The sequence below is a fragment of the Leguminivora glycinivorella genome, chromosome 26, assembly GCF_023078275.1.
Source record: "Leguminivora glycinivorella isolate SPB_JAAS2020 chromosome 26, LegGlyc_1.1, whole genome shotgun sequence".
Lineage (NCBI taxonomy): Eukaryota > Metazoa > Arthropoda > Insecta > Lepidoptera > Tortricidae > Leguminivora > Leguminivora glycinivorella.
Genome location: NC_062996.1, coordinates 2,165,697 through 2,180,994, shown reverse-complemented (window position 1 = coordinate 2,180,994; position 15,298 = coordinate 2,165,697). Strand labels below are relative to the sequence as shown.

The 15,298-nt window shown below is 41.4% G+C and overlaps 1 protein-coding gene across 8 annotated transcripts in view; it reads right to left on the bottom strand.

Moving 5' to 3' along the window:
* The window catches only part of LOC125239775 (zinc finger protein 62 homolog), a 44,413-nt gene that overhangs the window by 15,878 nt on the left and 13,237 nt on the right, over positions 1 to 15,298 (bottom strand). The window contains exons 5-6 of one of the 8 annotated variants that reach the window (XM_048147448.1): positions 13,005 to 14,756; positions 10,761 to 12,866 (exon numbers count right to left, since the gene is read on the bottom strand). The exons of 2 other annotated variants lie outside the window; for them this stretch is intronic. In XM_048147448.1, the coding sequence (XP_048003405.1) occupies positions 11,035 to 12,866; positions 13,005 to 14,756 (3,584 nt within the window). In that variant the 3' untranslated portion in view covers positions 10,761 to 11,034. Of the gene's footprint in view, positions 1 to 740; positions 1,902 to 3,071; positions 4,392 to 4,644; positions 6,173 to 6,924; positions 8,057 to 10,760; positions 12,867 to 13,004; positions 14,757 to 15,298 lie in introns of those variants that run through there. 5 more of the 8 variants (XM_048147452.1, XM_048147450.1, XM_048147456.1 and 2 more) reach the window with 5 other exon arrangements.

Genomic DNA, 15,298 nt, shown 5'->3' with positions numbered 1-15,298 from the left:
GACAAATGAGTGTTGAGTATATTATGTCCTGCTCTAGACATTTACCTAAAATAAATATTTAAGTAGATTTATGTTCAGCAAGCCAAAACACGTGAAATGCCTATTAGTTACCTACTTTATAAGTTTTGGTGATTAGAGTATCATATTTCAAAAGAACGACGACTGTCGCAAGTCGCAATTTCACTGAACTTTTGAACGCATTACGTAATAAATAAAAACATCATTCGCATGGCGAACGGACATGACTATATTGACTATGTTACGACGCCTTAGGCGTAAAATACACACGGGCGGCGAGGGACGTGGGGCGCAGAGCGGACGCCTGCGCCGCGTCGCTTGAGTGTAATTTAAAAAACGTATATTCAGTACATTTTGTATAGGAAAGACGTAAGACGCGCCGCCTAGAGGCGCGGTGGCGGCGGCGTGGCGCCGCGTCGCTTGGGGCACGTCTTAAGTCTTTCCTATACGAGTACAAAAGGAGACGTTTTTTAAATTACACTCGGGCGGCGCGGCGCTTGCGTCCGTTCCGCGTCTTACGACGTGCGACGCCTCTGTATAGATAGTCCCTTAGATATTTTTGGTGTTCTAAGGGTCCCCCCACATCTAGCGTCTCGCGAGCGTCGCGTCGGGCCAACTGTATGGGCAAAACCTGACGCCGCGTCGACGTCGCGTCGATGCGGCGTCTTTTTCCATACAGTTGGCCCGACGCGACGCTCGCGAGACGCTAGATGTGGGGGAACCCTAAAAATTAAAGGATATAGAACGTTCACGATGACTCGCAAATTTGTCGTGACCTATAGGATATATAGAAATTTATACGTAATTATTATAATAATGAGACTCCTTCTCATGTTTTTCTAACGTCTCCAAGTCAGTAAAGCCCTTCTTGCACCAGCGGCACACGCGCCCGAACAGCCCCGTATGAACCTTCATGTGAGCGCGCAGATTGCTCGACCTTCCGAACAGCCTGTCGCAAATGCTACACGCGTACTCTCTCTCCCCGAAGTGCTTGCGTTTGTGAAGCTTTATCATCCATTTTATAGCCGTCTTGTACTCGCAAAGATCACATTCATATCTAACATCGGAGTGCATAGACTGCGCGTGGAGCAACATCGCTCCTTTAGTCGTACAAATCTTTGGACAGTGCTCGCACTTAATTCTATACTTCTCAACATTATGCACTTTTCCTAGATGTACTTTAACCTGGTAATCGTTGTCGAACTTCGCGCTACATAAATTACATTCATGCGTTTTAGTTTGTCCGTGGATCCTTTCCTTGTGTCTATCTAGTTTGTGGGAGGCATCGAAAATTTTGTCACAAATCTTGCATTTGTGACCTAGATGGCAGTTGTTTATGTGTCTAGAGAGGCGCACTTTGTCTATGAAGCTAAGTCCGCACACTTGGCAAATGGAATGATGAGTTATATGTTCCTTATACATGTGTGTGACCATAGACGGGAAGTTGTCATATCTGTTCTCGCATAAGACGCACTGCATGATATCCTTGTTTAGGATGAAGGGAAAAACGCAGACTCCGGCTGAGTTGTCGTATAATTCTCCGTGGATGGATATAATGTGTGCTATCAGCTCTTCTACGCTGCTAAGAGGTTCAACGCACTCTTTGCACGCTAAATCTGTTACATCTATTTTCACTGGTACATTTTTGGTTAATATTCTCTGGGGTATAAAAGTTTCTAGATCAACGTTTGTATGCTTGGTCAGCGTATGTTCCCTTAAAGTGTCGCAGTCTTTCATAGACTTGGAGCAGTAGAAACAGCTGAACCCCTTAGTGTTCCAGTGGAAGGGCAGTGCGTTACCGTAGCGCAGCAGGTAGAGAATGTTCTGGCGGACAGTACTGAGCCGTTCCAAATAAGTGTCGTATGCCCTCCTTCGCTTGGTGCCTGGAAAGAGAGGAGTCCATTTTACGGGTTGGTAACGCTGTGGGGAAGACATCCGTATGTTGATGCACAAGGTTGAGTCACTTTAGTAGTTGAATAACTGGTAGATTAGATGTAGAGTTTAGAATGTAGTTAGGTGTCTTATCTTAACACTAGCGACTATCCTGGCTGCCCCTGTATGGGTGGTGCTTAAAATTAAGACCAACTGGCTATCTGTCGCGCGAGTGATGTGATGTGTATCAATACGTTAACTTATTTTAATAAAAATTAAAATTTTGAAAAAACCCCCGACCGTGACATAGTGGACCGATTTTCATGAAACATGGCTAAGAACACTCCCGACTAACTCAGCTTTCAGACAAAAAAAACTAAATCAAAATCGGTTCATCCGTTCGGGAGTTACGATGCCACAGACAGACACACACACAGACAGACAAACAGACAGACAGACAGACAGACAGACAGACAGACAGACAGACAGACAGACAGACAGACACGTCAAACTTATAACACCCCTTCGTTTTTGCGTCGGGGGTTAAAAATTAGACGCCATGAAAAAATCGTTTGAAGTTAGCGAAATCTAAAGTCGACTACATCTGGATACCAACCCAACGTCGCAATCGTCTACGGTAATATCGTTTATAGATCTAAATCGCGCCAATACTGAAGCGAGGTAAAGAGAGCGTAAGCGATTATGTCGTTCGCTAGACTAGAAATTTCAGTATGTATTAAAAATTTTAAGAAGTACTTAGAGAATGCAATTGGGAGTACTCACACCATACGAGGCCAGCCTTTGGCTAATCTGTGGCCAAGAGTAAGCCCATTCATAATATTAATTAATAAATAAAAAACTATCCAAGTGGGTGTTATTGTTGTGTGAGTCAAAGAAAGTTTTCTAGATATTGTATTTACTTGCTTAGTTAGTATTCTCCTCTCTTTCTCTCATGTCCCTATAGGTAACCATTTAGTAAATTAACTAGTGCCAAATATATTATATATGTATTTCTCAGTTGCTCGAAGCTTAGCTGGAAGAGATCCCTTAAAGCGATCAGATCGCCTTTGTACACTCTTATTATATTCTTTGTACTTTATTTGTTTTGTGCAATAAAGTGTTTTACTACTACTAAATTATCCTGGCAGAATTTTCGACCGTCTCTAAAATAAAACATTATTAAAAGCGATATTTATTAAACCATAATTAAATATAGTACAGCAACACAAATATACATCCGAAACCACGATTCCCTTATTGGACAACATACGTCCCGACCACTTCAGCGCCCTCTAAGCCCTCAGGAATAAACTCGTGCTGCGCGTACACCACCTCCACGACCTCAGATACCGGAACTTCTGTCACCATCTCTTCTTTCATGTGTTCGTTCGACTCTGTGCTCTGATGCATGCTCTTCATATGCATGGAAAGGTTAGTATGATACGCGAAAGCTTTATTACATATATTGCAGGTATATGCTTTCTTGCCAGTATGCATAGCGGAGTGGGAATTTAAATTGCTCTTTTTAGAGAACTTCTTTCCGCAAACGGAGCAGATGAACGCTTTCTCCCCGCTGTGTTTCAGCATATGAAGCTTCACGTCGTAAGGACCGAAGAACTTTTCACCGCACACCTCACATTCCACATTTCGTTCTCTTAAATGAACTCGCCTCATATGTCGAGACATGATGCTTTCCTGTGGGAATACTTTAGGACAGTACTGACATTTAATCTTTAACTCTTCGACTCCGTGAACGTTGGCTAAATGCAGCTTTTTGAAATAAGGACTTTTGAAAGTTTCAGGGCAGTGGGGGCATTTGAGTAGATTGACCATATGGACATTTTTTTCATGGATAATCTTTTTGGAGAGAGTTGTTAAGCTGACGTCGCAATAGTCGCATGTGTATCCGCCTTCCCTATGGTAGTATCTGTGGTGCATTTTTAGATGGTTTTCTCCTTGGAAGCTTGTGCCGCATACGTCACAGATGTACTCATGTGACAAGTGGTATTTGTTAGCGTGTCGGAGTAAGTACTCGAAGAAGACGAACTTCATGTTGCATGTGGGACAGGAGGGGTTGTCCTTGTCGAGTTGGAAGGGCAGGAGGCAGTTGGGGACGCTGACGTCATACTCTGCGTCGTGGCCGATGATGAGATGGGAGATGAGTTGCTCGAGGTTGGGTACCGGCTGGGGGCAGAGCTTGCACGAGATACCGGTGACATCTATCTTGATGGCCGCGTCTTTGTTTCGATTGTCTTTTGTCCGATCGAACACGGCGAGTTCTAAGTTGGCGAACTGGTGAACTTTAGCGGTGTGTTCTCGCAATATTTCCGGGTTTTTCATAGGCTCGGTGCAGTAAAAGCATCGGTACTTGCCCTTATACCATAAGAAGGGCGTCACGTTCCCGTACTGGAGGACGTACTCTACGTTCCGCCGTTTGATCAACTGTTTACGTTTGATTTCCATTTTCTTATGTTTATCCTCCACTGAACTGATTTTTGCACCTGCAAAGAAACGGGTCGTATTTAGCGTTTCATCATTTTGTCCCACTGCCCTTCGCTCGTCATTTGTTTTGTCTTTTAAAAAAAATCGTGTATGCTTACTGTAGTAGGTTTGGCTGCGCATAGCGGGGATGAAGTAGTGAAAAAAGTAAATGATATGAATATATTTCTCTTATCACAAGTATCTTCAGATACTTAAAAAGAGACATCTACCCTGCTACTGTAAACAGTTTATGTGCTAAAGAATAAAAAAACATTTTTATTATTTTTATATTTATTTGGCAACAAAATTCTTAAAGTAGGTGGATTATTAAAAGCTACAATCACGTAATATGCAAAATGATTTAAAATTTTAAACGATACTCTATAGTCAACTCATTATCTATAGAAAACCGCCCTAAAGCGAAATTTATTGACTTGTTTTAACTCAATTAAAAATGCATACTAACAGGAGAAACTTTTCTCGTAAAATCGAAATATATTTCGCTTCATTAAATAATAAAAAAGTCCCTAAGACTTAACACTCAAAGATGAAAATACTGATTAATAGTGCCGACCGACTGAAAGTCGAAAAAGATAGATACAGATTGTCTATGTAAATATTAAGGCTAGTTTTAATTTCGTGAATTGACTTGTTACATTACTACTTACGTATAGTAAGTGCGTTTAGAAACATTAATATTTTAGTAAGCCACTGTACATAATTTCCGACCTAAAGGAATGATTTTCATAATTTTCGAACTGTAAAAACAATTAAACTTTTATGCGTCCCCCAACGTGCCTCTTCAAATGAGCTTTCAGGGTACTCTTCCTCAAATAAGCCTTGCCACAGACATCACACGTGTACATCTGACCGCCCGTGTGTTTCACCATATGCGCGTCCAAGTGCGCCTTGTTGAAGAACTTGTACCTACAGACTTCGCATTCTACGTTCCTCTCCTTGTAATGTACTCTACGGACATGAGCCAGCATTATCCCTTTCTGCGGAAACAACTTTTGGCAGTGAGGGCATTCGCTGCGACATTTCTCTTCGCCGTGAACAGTCGCCAAGTGAAGATTCTTGTAATATTTACTTTTAGATATCTCAGGACAGTAAGGACACTTCAAATGGTCGATTAGATGGTAGTTTTTCTTATGATTGTACCGTCTCGCGGCTGTAGTGCATATAAGGCCACATATATCGCAAGGGTAGCCGCCTTCTTTGTGGTAGTCGTTGAAATGGGTCAAAAGAGCGTTTTTGCGATGGAAAGATTTTCCACAAACCGAGCACATGAAGTCGTGGTTGAGGTGATTTTTATTCGCGTGTCTGAGGAGGTATTCGAAGTAGTTGAATTGGATGTTACAGATCGGGCAGGTGACTTTTTCGTTGCCGAGCTCGAAGGAGAAAAGACAGTCTTTTATGGAAGTGTTATAATCTGCGTCGTGAACTTGGATGAGATGGTCGATGAGTCCTTGTAAGTCGGAGATGGGTTGTATGCAGAGCTTGCAGGAGATGTCTGTGACGTCGAGCTTGACGGGCAACTCGCTGTCCCACGTGGTTGATATCCTCATGTTGAGTATTTGGTCGAGGTCGAGGAACTGGTGCATGGCCTCTATGTGGTGTTTGAGTTCATCGGGGTTGGTGGCGGGCTGCTTGCAATAAAAGCAGAGGTAGGTGGAGCGCGCCCACATGAAGGGCGTGACGTTGCCGTACTCTAGCACGATATGCACGTTCCGCCGAATAAGAGAGAGTTTGTAGCGCCGGAGCGCGGTTTTCTGCTGCTTGTTTTCCTTTGGTTGGACATCTGTAAAGAAAGCGCAGCGTTTATTGTCGCCTTCTTCTTCTTAGTCCGGGTTAGGGGAACTTCACAGTTTGCCGGAGGGCGCAGTGGTGAATGACATGATGAACATACATCGATCCCAGCGCGCCCTCACGAACGACAGAAAGGATGACACGCCGGAATGGGTTTAGTGTGTAGCAGTAGCGTTTACTTGTAATCAATTTTAGGCAAGCCGGTGGGAATCGACTTGTATGGAGCAGCCGCTGCTGGTGTGTAGGGCCAAGTTTCCCCCCTCTCGCTAGGGGAGGGGAAAGAAACGGCGAGTCCCACACATCGTGCGTAACTGCATTCCCACTCCGTCAAAAAAAAGGGTCACAGTCGTTTTTAGTTTTAGGTAGCTCAATGCTATTGAATAGTTTACGAGAAGGTCTTTCTTTTGTTCGATAACGAGAAGAATAGAGTCGCCAGGCGCATTTATGGTTGCTATTTTCGACTAACTGGCAGTAGTTTAAAATTGTACGTGTCACTAAAGCAATAAAATTACCTTTGGTCCTAGCTTTATTAAATCTACGTGAATAAACGTTTGTAAGCGATATCAGCACACATCATAGGTATGCCGTTATGAATCAAAATTGAAGACCAATATGCATTAAAGTTACTCGGTGGCTCGTGTATATACCTATCTATCGTCGTGTATTGTACCTATCTATGCAAAAATGGAAGTAATTCTATCTAAAATAATACTAGTTCTAACAGTAGAAATGAAACGATATAGGTAAAAACGTTATAACTTTTTAATTGTAAGAAGTATAAGATTTTACAAACGCATCTATTCTGCTTCTGTGCGTGTGTATGACGTTCACGTTGACTCAAGTTTATCCTCATCTTGCACATCTGACTTGGAATGATACAGTTTAATATGCTTCGTGAGGTACGAGTTCCGCATAAAAGTTTTTCCGCAAGTATCACAGCTGAACTCCTTTCGTCCTGTGTGCGCCTTCAGGTGGATCTTCATCTGGTAGCTCTCGAAGAACTGGTCCCCACACACCGGGCATATGTTTTCCTTGACCTTTTGGTGCACACGCTTCAGGTGCCGCACCATTATGTTATCCTGAGGAAACACTTTCGGACATTGCGGGCATTTGATCCTCTTGTCCTCCACCCCGTGCACTTCAGATAAATGCACGTTCCTTAAGTAAAAACTCCTCAAAGTCTCGTTACACAACGAGCACTTGTACAGTTTGGCTTGATGGACGGTTTGCTCGTGGAGAATCTTCTTCGGGTTAGAGGTGAAGGTTATGTCACAGTATTCACACTCGTATCCTCCTTCCTTGTGGAAATATTTTAAGTGTACAGAGTAATAGCGTTCGGAGAAGAAGCTTTTCCCGCACAATTCGCAGATGAAGCTGTGTTTTAGATGTTCTCTGTTTGCGTGTCGCAAGAGGTATTCGAAGAGATCGAATCGTTGGTCGCAAGTGCCGCAGGTGGGCATTGAGGTGAGTCGGAAGGGGAGGAAACAGTTGGGTATGGCGAGATCGTATTCGACGTCATGACTGTCTACCAGATGATGTATGAGTTCGTCGAGGTCCTGCAAATTGGCCGAGCATAGCTTGCAGTGTAGATCAGTGATTTCAACTTTGATGGCCGCCTCGCCGTTGCCGCGTCGCTGAGTGTACTTCTTGACGGCTACGGGCAAGTTGACGCAGTCGTGAGTTTCGTAGTGGCAGAGTATTTCGTTGGGGTTTCGCTGCGTGTCCATGCAGATGAAGCATTTGTATTTGCCGCGGTGCCAGATAAAGGGTATGACGTTGCTGTACAAGAGGACGGTCTCGATATTTCTCCGTTTGGTGTCGACCGTCCATCGAGCTTCTGGTTTGGTATCGTTGAGTCGCGACAGGTATTTCGAACCTGCAACCAAACGAGAGCTTTGCTTAGTATTCTCCATTTTGGATATTGAAACGGTCTCGTCCACAGTAGGATGGTGACGGATTACAATGGAGGCGAAGGTTATTGTTGGGAAACAAAGCTCAAGACGGATCCAGATGACGGCGCGCTGTGGACAATCTCAGTCCCATCTAGAGGCCACAGAACACTGAGTCAAGTAAGACATCTTGCTTCCAATATAAAATCAATGACGAAGGAGCGTTATCTAAGCTTCAATATCTATGGGTCGTGCGGTTAATCACACATCAAAGAGCAAAGTAAAGATAACTACATTTAATCACTTTCACTTCACAGTAGCCTAACGATATTGACAGGACTCCTAGGGTCTCCCCAAATCCATCGCTTTCGCCGACCAAAAATAGTTCGTTAGTATGGACATGCGCACGCATGCGGTTTGGCTCTCCGACGCGTAAATGTTTTCATAATGACGAGCGATTAGTGGTCGGCTAGAGCAGATTCCTCGTCGATAGATTTGGGGAAACCTTTAGTTGTAGCTGTAACTTAATTTCTGCTGTAATATGCAATATAAAGCACATTACACTTTTTGTAAATACCATGAACTCAAGGTTTTATTCACCTCTTTCTGTTCATTAAACACTGTAACTAGCGTTCGTGGAAGAAAATATTGATAAATTAATTTGTATAAACCTAACAAATTAATTTATCAATATTTTCTTCAAGAGGTGAATAAAACCTTGAGTTCATGGTATTTAAAAATCGTGTAATGTGCTGTATATTGCATATTACAGCAGAAATGACATATCTCAGACTCGAAGAAAAGCACAATAAGCTAAAAAATCGGTCAGGAATTCTGGCTGTTTTTAAACATAGTTTATAACCATAGGGTTAAACATCATGTATGCGGAAATTGACTCTCTTTGTTTTTCTTTTGCTGTTTGATTTTACTTAAAATAAATCTAACTAGGTATTTCCTTGAATACCGTAGACTTAAGTTTATTTAACCGTTCTTGTGTTTTTTCTAATATATCTCTATTATATTTATATATATATGAGTATAACTAATATAACCTATCGTTATTTATGTAAAAATAGTATGTAATTGCATGTACGATAATATATTATATGTCTAAGGTTTTGATTGATATTTCAAAATTGGTCTCTTAATGCACCGCCTACAATCTTCTGCTTTGCCCAAAGGATGACTGGTAGAGAATGCCTAGTGGCTTTAAATTCGCCTTTTGTACATTAAGTTGTTCTTTTGTGCAATAAAGTTTAAAGAAATAAATTCTATTAGAGAGGTGGCCTGTCAATAAAACAAACAAGTAAAACTTTAGTACGTATATTTATAAACCGTACTAGCTGTTATACATATACAGCAGTGGCGGAGCGTCGATACAAATCGATTCCCAACGGGTTCCCTAAAATTATCTAGTATCTGTTAGAAGTCCATACAAAACAGATGCCAAAAACCCCTCCGGTTTTACCAACGAAAATGTTCACGCCCCGCCACTGATATACAGGTCCTTAGGGCTAAGAGTATTAACTTAGAAGGCTAATAGTAACGCTTCTTACATACAAACATATGGAATTACATAATAATGCTATTCAAAATATCCTTCGCACAACTCAAGTTACATTGTAATCTGTATTTTTAAAATACTATAATAAATACAAACATATTTTTGTTCAGATCATAACTTAAAGAAAATTAATAAATATACAATATTGAGTAATTTAGATTCCACATAAAATATGTAAAAGATTCGGATCTATCGAATTTTTAATAACACATTTTTAATATAGAACTGGCAGGCGGATTTTTTTATCAACCTAAATAAAAGAGTTGTTAAGGTAATAGTTTAACGATACTTACAAAATAAATCATTATCAAACGTTATTGACATTCAATTTTGACTAATCGTATTTTGTTAACTTGGCAAAAACTGATCAATCAGTAAGTAAATACAGGTAGATATTTTGGGTAAATTATTGATTACAAACATTTGTGGAGTTCATAGGTAAAAGTAATGAGCATGAGGACCCTTTTACGATGGAATAACACATTTGCAATCAATGATTTCTGCGTTAGTAACACTAGCACAAAAACAAGACTATTTCTAAAGGAAGGACGAAGAATTTGTACATTGATTGATTCACATCCCCATTTCTCTACTTTGCTGCCCTATTCAGTATTATAGCATCATGACCAAGACAAGAATATTTGTGCGCAATCAATGTACCGAATTATTCTTACTTGGCGTCCTTACTTTAGAATTATCAGATGTTCAAAAGACTAAAGGTGTTTCGACAACTAAGCTAATATAAGCTGAGTAACTAGAAAATAGAAAAGTTTAAACAATATCGTTTTCATCACATTTGCTGTTTAAAAGTCTCATTGCGTCTACGTGTACTGAAGAATAATGTACTATTTTATTCCCAAGGAAGTAATGGATTTAGTTTTAAAATCTCATAGGTACAATCCGTACAATACTTCAGGCAAAGTATGATGTTTCAATACTTTCAATCAGCCAAGGTTTTTTTTTTCAATTGTGTTTTTTTGCAATGTTGTTTGAAATTAATTGTGACGACCATCTCGATTTGCGCTTGACCGCGTTGCCATAACAACGGGCAGTACAACAACGCCATTCATTGAAGGTTTTGCCTTATGATTTTTTTTCTCTGTGTTTTCCTCTCAAATGTGATGAAAAATATTGTGTGTAACTCAGGAGGTAAGAATTTTGTAAACTCGTGTCTATAACTCTCTCCAGCCTGCGGCTGTCGCGAGTTATTAACACTCGTTGACAAAATCCCCCTTACCTCCCTTGTTGCACAAAATACTATTGTAACTCTTACGAATATAATACTTAAACGGAAGACGATCACCTTATTAACTAATCCATTTACAAATACAAAAATAATTGTACTCGCAATTTGAACTAAAACTTATTCAAATCAGTTATTATGCGCTTAATGAGATCGAACTAAACCTGAACATGGCCGTATTTTTTATGCATGTCCATATGTGAACTGAGATTACTTCGTCTAAGAAACGCTTTGCCGCACACTTCACAGCTGAACTTTCTCTCTCCCTCATGCTTAACCATGTGCATGCGAAGGAGATAGTTATCGAAGAACTTTTCGTTACACACGGAACAAGGCACGTTTTTCTCCTTCAAATGCGTTCTACGGATATGGTCCTTCATGAAGGAGTTTCTTGTGAACATTTTGCCGCAGTAAGAGCATTTGTGGCCGATGTCGTGGGTCGTTATTAGATGTTTCTGCTTGTGGTACTGAGATTGGAACTGTTCGGGGCATTTGGGGCACTTGTAGTCTTTCGCATTGTGGGTTTTAGCCTTGTGTCGCGCGAGACACCATTGGTTTTTAAATTTAAGCCCGCATACGTCACATTCGCATGAACCGGTATGCGCATAAGTGATGTGAACTTTGAGATTGGTGACATTTTTGAAACTACGTCCGCAGAAATCACAGATTCTGTTGTTGTTGCTGTGTTCAGAGTTGATATGTCTTAGAAGGGTGCTGAAATATCTAAATGTTTTATCGGAACATAGGGGACATGGCATATTGTCTTTGATTATACGGAAAGGTTCGAAGCAACGTTTTAAAGACTTGTCGTAATTAGCCTTATGGTCAGTTATTAAATGATCTATTAATATGTCTAAGTCGTCAATAGGCTGACAGCATATTTTGCAGGCCAGATTGGCGACATCTACTTTAACATTTATCCTTTCACCTTTGCATTTCTTCATACATTTAGATTTGACGTCGCACACCGGGTGCTCTCTCAGTGTATGTTCTTTAAGTTCGTCAAATTCGACAAACTTTTTAGAGCAATAAAAGCAAGAATATTTTGAAAAGAATTTGAAAGGTATAGCGGTAGACATGTTGAGTACGCATTGGATGTTTTCCCTAATTTGTAAAATGTTCTGTTTCTTTCTGGGCTCGACGTACGACTCTTCAAAAGCGTTACTGGGTAGAGGGGCATCGATTTGAGAAAGTAATCTAACTTCGCATTTATTAAGATGCTGTTTTAGACCCTGCTTGGAATGCAGTTCTTTTGCGCAATATACACATTTTAAACTGCCATCGTCTGGATGATCTAGCTGCATGTGTTTTTGTAGTAGACTATGAGACGCGAAAGTTAAAGAGCAGTCTTTGCATTTTCTGAAATGGAATGTGTTTTGGTGTTTCCGGAGCATGCCTTTCGTTTTGAAGTTACTAGTGCATTGGTCACACGGGTACCCTCCCTGGCGATGGTTGTCTCTCGAATGCAGAGCGAGGTCTCTCTTCTTATTGAATGTAAGTCCACAATCGTCGCATATGAAGCAGTTCTGTGGATGAGCACTGTTCACATGTTTCACCAAATATCCGAAGTAGCTGAACTGCTCGTCACAGAGTAAACATCGGAAATCGGAAAGTCTGTACAGCTGGAACGGGATTTGCACGCTAGTGTCGTATCTCAGATCATGTTTGGAGTTCAAATGTTCGACGACTTCGTCAAAACTGTTAAAAGGGTCGCAGCAGATCTCGCAAACTATATCAGAGACGTCGATTTTGATCTCTATGTGGTTCCCTTTGATTATTTTAAGGGAGTAATCGTTCGTAGAGCAGAGCCCGTGCGACTTTGTGTGCTTTCTGAACTCCGGATACTCGGTATAGTTTTTCCCGCAGTAGAAACATAGGTACGTGCCTCTCCATTTGAATGGCATCACGGAGGTGTTATTGAACAATATTTGTAAATTTTTCCTCCGCCGCTGAGAGGTACAGCTGTCGTACGGGCGGTGCGGATATTCATCTGAAAAGAAACGATTCTTGCTGTCAATTCACTCTTACTTAAACAACGTCTCTTAATATCAGGTAAGCGCTTGAGTAGCGTGTTTAACATGGGAGGCCATGTGGCCCCGGAGGTTTTTCTTCCATAGAAACTTCTTACCGCACACGTCGCAATGGAAATTTCTCTCCCCTATATGTTTCACCATATGGTTTTTAAGGAGGGCGGCGTCGAAAAATCTGTCGTTGCAGAGGGAACACTGCACGTTTTTCTCTTTGAGATGCGTACGCCTGATATGGTTGTCCATGAAGGAGTTTCTGGTGAAGAGTTTACCGCAGTAGGTGCACTTGTGGCCGGAGCCGTGCGCGGTAATGAGGTGGCGCTGCACCGCGTACTGCGAGACGAACTTCTCCGCGCACTCGGGGCAGTCGACGACCTTGTCGCCGTGGACGCGGCCCATGTGCAGACGCAGGTCTACCTTCCTCCTGAACTCTAGTTTGCAAGCGTCACAGTTGTAAATCTTGCCTACCTTGTGACGCCGCGCTATGTGCGCTCGTAAATTTGGTTTCGTCCTAAATGATTTCCCGCAGTACATACATATGTTTTTATTGTCCGTATGGGCCATACTAACGTGCCTTAACAGTGTGCTAAAGTATCTAAACACTTCTCCGCAAAATGGACACGCAAAATTGTCTTTTATAAGTCTAAACGGTTGAATATTCATTTCTACAGACTTGTCGAAACGCGCCTTATGTTCGGAGGTTAGATGGTCTATCAAATGGTCTAAATCGGTCATAGGTTCAAAACACATTTTACAAGATAACGAAGATATATCTATTTTGAGTGAAATGTCCTCCCTGTTGCGTAATTTCATGGATTTGTACTTGGAATCGCAATGAGGATGCTCGATCATAGTGTGTTCTTTGAGTTCATCACATTCTATAAAATGTCTGGAGCAATAGAAACATCTGAATTTGTTCATGAAATGTTTGAACGGTACAGCCGTGGACATGTTGAGGATACACGCGATGTTATTCCTAACCTGTTTGACCTTGGGCCTCCTATCTGTATCGTCTACGGACACGATTTCATCGATGATACGTTGCGACTTGGAATCGTCTTTCGCGGAAGTGCAACCGGCTGCGTGTCGCAAAAAACCCTGTTTCGTATTCATAGTTTTTAAACAAAATCCGCACTGGAATAAACTATCACCTACATGTTCTGTTTTCATATGTTTTAGTCGCTTATCGGACGTGGAGAAGCTTTTGAAGCATATATTACAAGGAGACACGTGGGTCTTTGATTTATGATTACTGAGGCCCCAGTTGGTGGGAAATGAAATAGCGCACATGTTACAAGTGTAGCCTCCTTTTTTGTGGTAAGATCTGATATGGGCTGTCAAGTCCCGTTTTTTATTAAATTTCTGATGGCAGACATTACAGGATAGAACTTTTTGAGGATGGGTGTTGTTAACGTGAACGATGAGTTTGCCCAAATGATTGAAGCTATCGTCGCAAAGTAAGCATTTGAGATCGGCGAGTCGATATTTGACAATGAGAAGGTCAGCGTGTTTGTCGTAGGGCAAGTTGTGTTTGTGTATTAAATGGGAGACTATGTCGTCGAAGGTTGGGAAAGATTCGTTGCAGAGTTGGCACGTGATGTCGGAGACGTCGACCTTGACCTCGACATCGGCTCCCGAGACGCGAGCGACGGCGCGGTCGCGGAGCGAGCATGGCCCGTGAGCCCTGGTGTGTGTCCTAAGCGCGTCATAGTCGGGAACGTCGTCGCCACAGTAAAAACAGAGATATTTTTGCCGCCATTTGAACGGTATCATCGAGGTGTTGTTGAAAATTATTTGTAGATTTCTTCTCTTCCGATAATTGGTGCTTTTCACGTTTTTCAGCCCAATTTCATCTGAAAAGAAATTTACTTTTCTGTAATCTTCAGTTCACATTCACATTTATGCCAATTTTGAGCAAATTTTGTCTAACTTTCGTTCTTTCGTAACATTTAAATATATACTTAATATGTACACAACAATTTGACACGCCGATAACAGTTAGAGTAAATATAATTGACGGAAAACTAAGCGCTCCTTTTGTGCGAAGACATGTGGCCTCTTAAATTTTTCTTCCAAAGAAAAGTTTTCCCACAAATATCACAATGATAGTTCCTCTCCCCGATATGTTTCACCATGTGTATGTTCAGCCTCGTCTTGTCGAAGAACTTCTCTTTACATACGGAGCATTCCACATTCTTCTCCTTCAAATGTAGTTTTCTGATATGGTCTTTCATGAAGGAGTTTCTAGCGAACACTCTGTCACAGAATGAGCACTTGTGTCCCGAGCCATGTGCGTCTATGAGATGTTTCTCCTTGAGATACTGAGTCGCAAATCTCTCGCTGCATTTGGGACATTTGAACGCCTTAGCTCCATGAGCATTGGCTCTATGCGTTA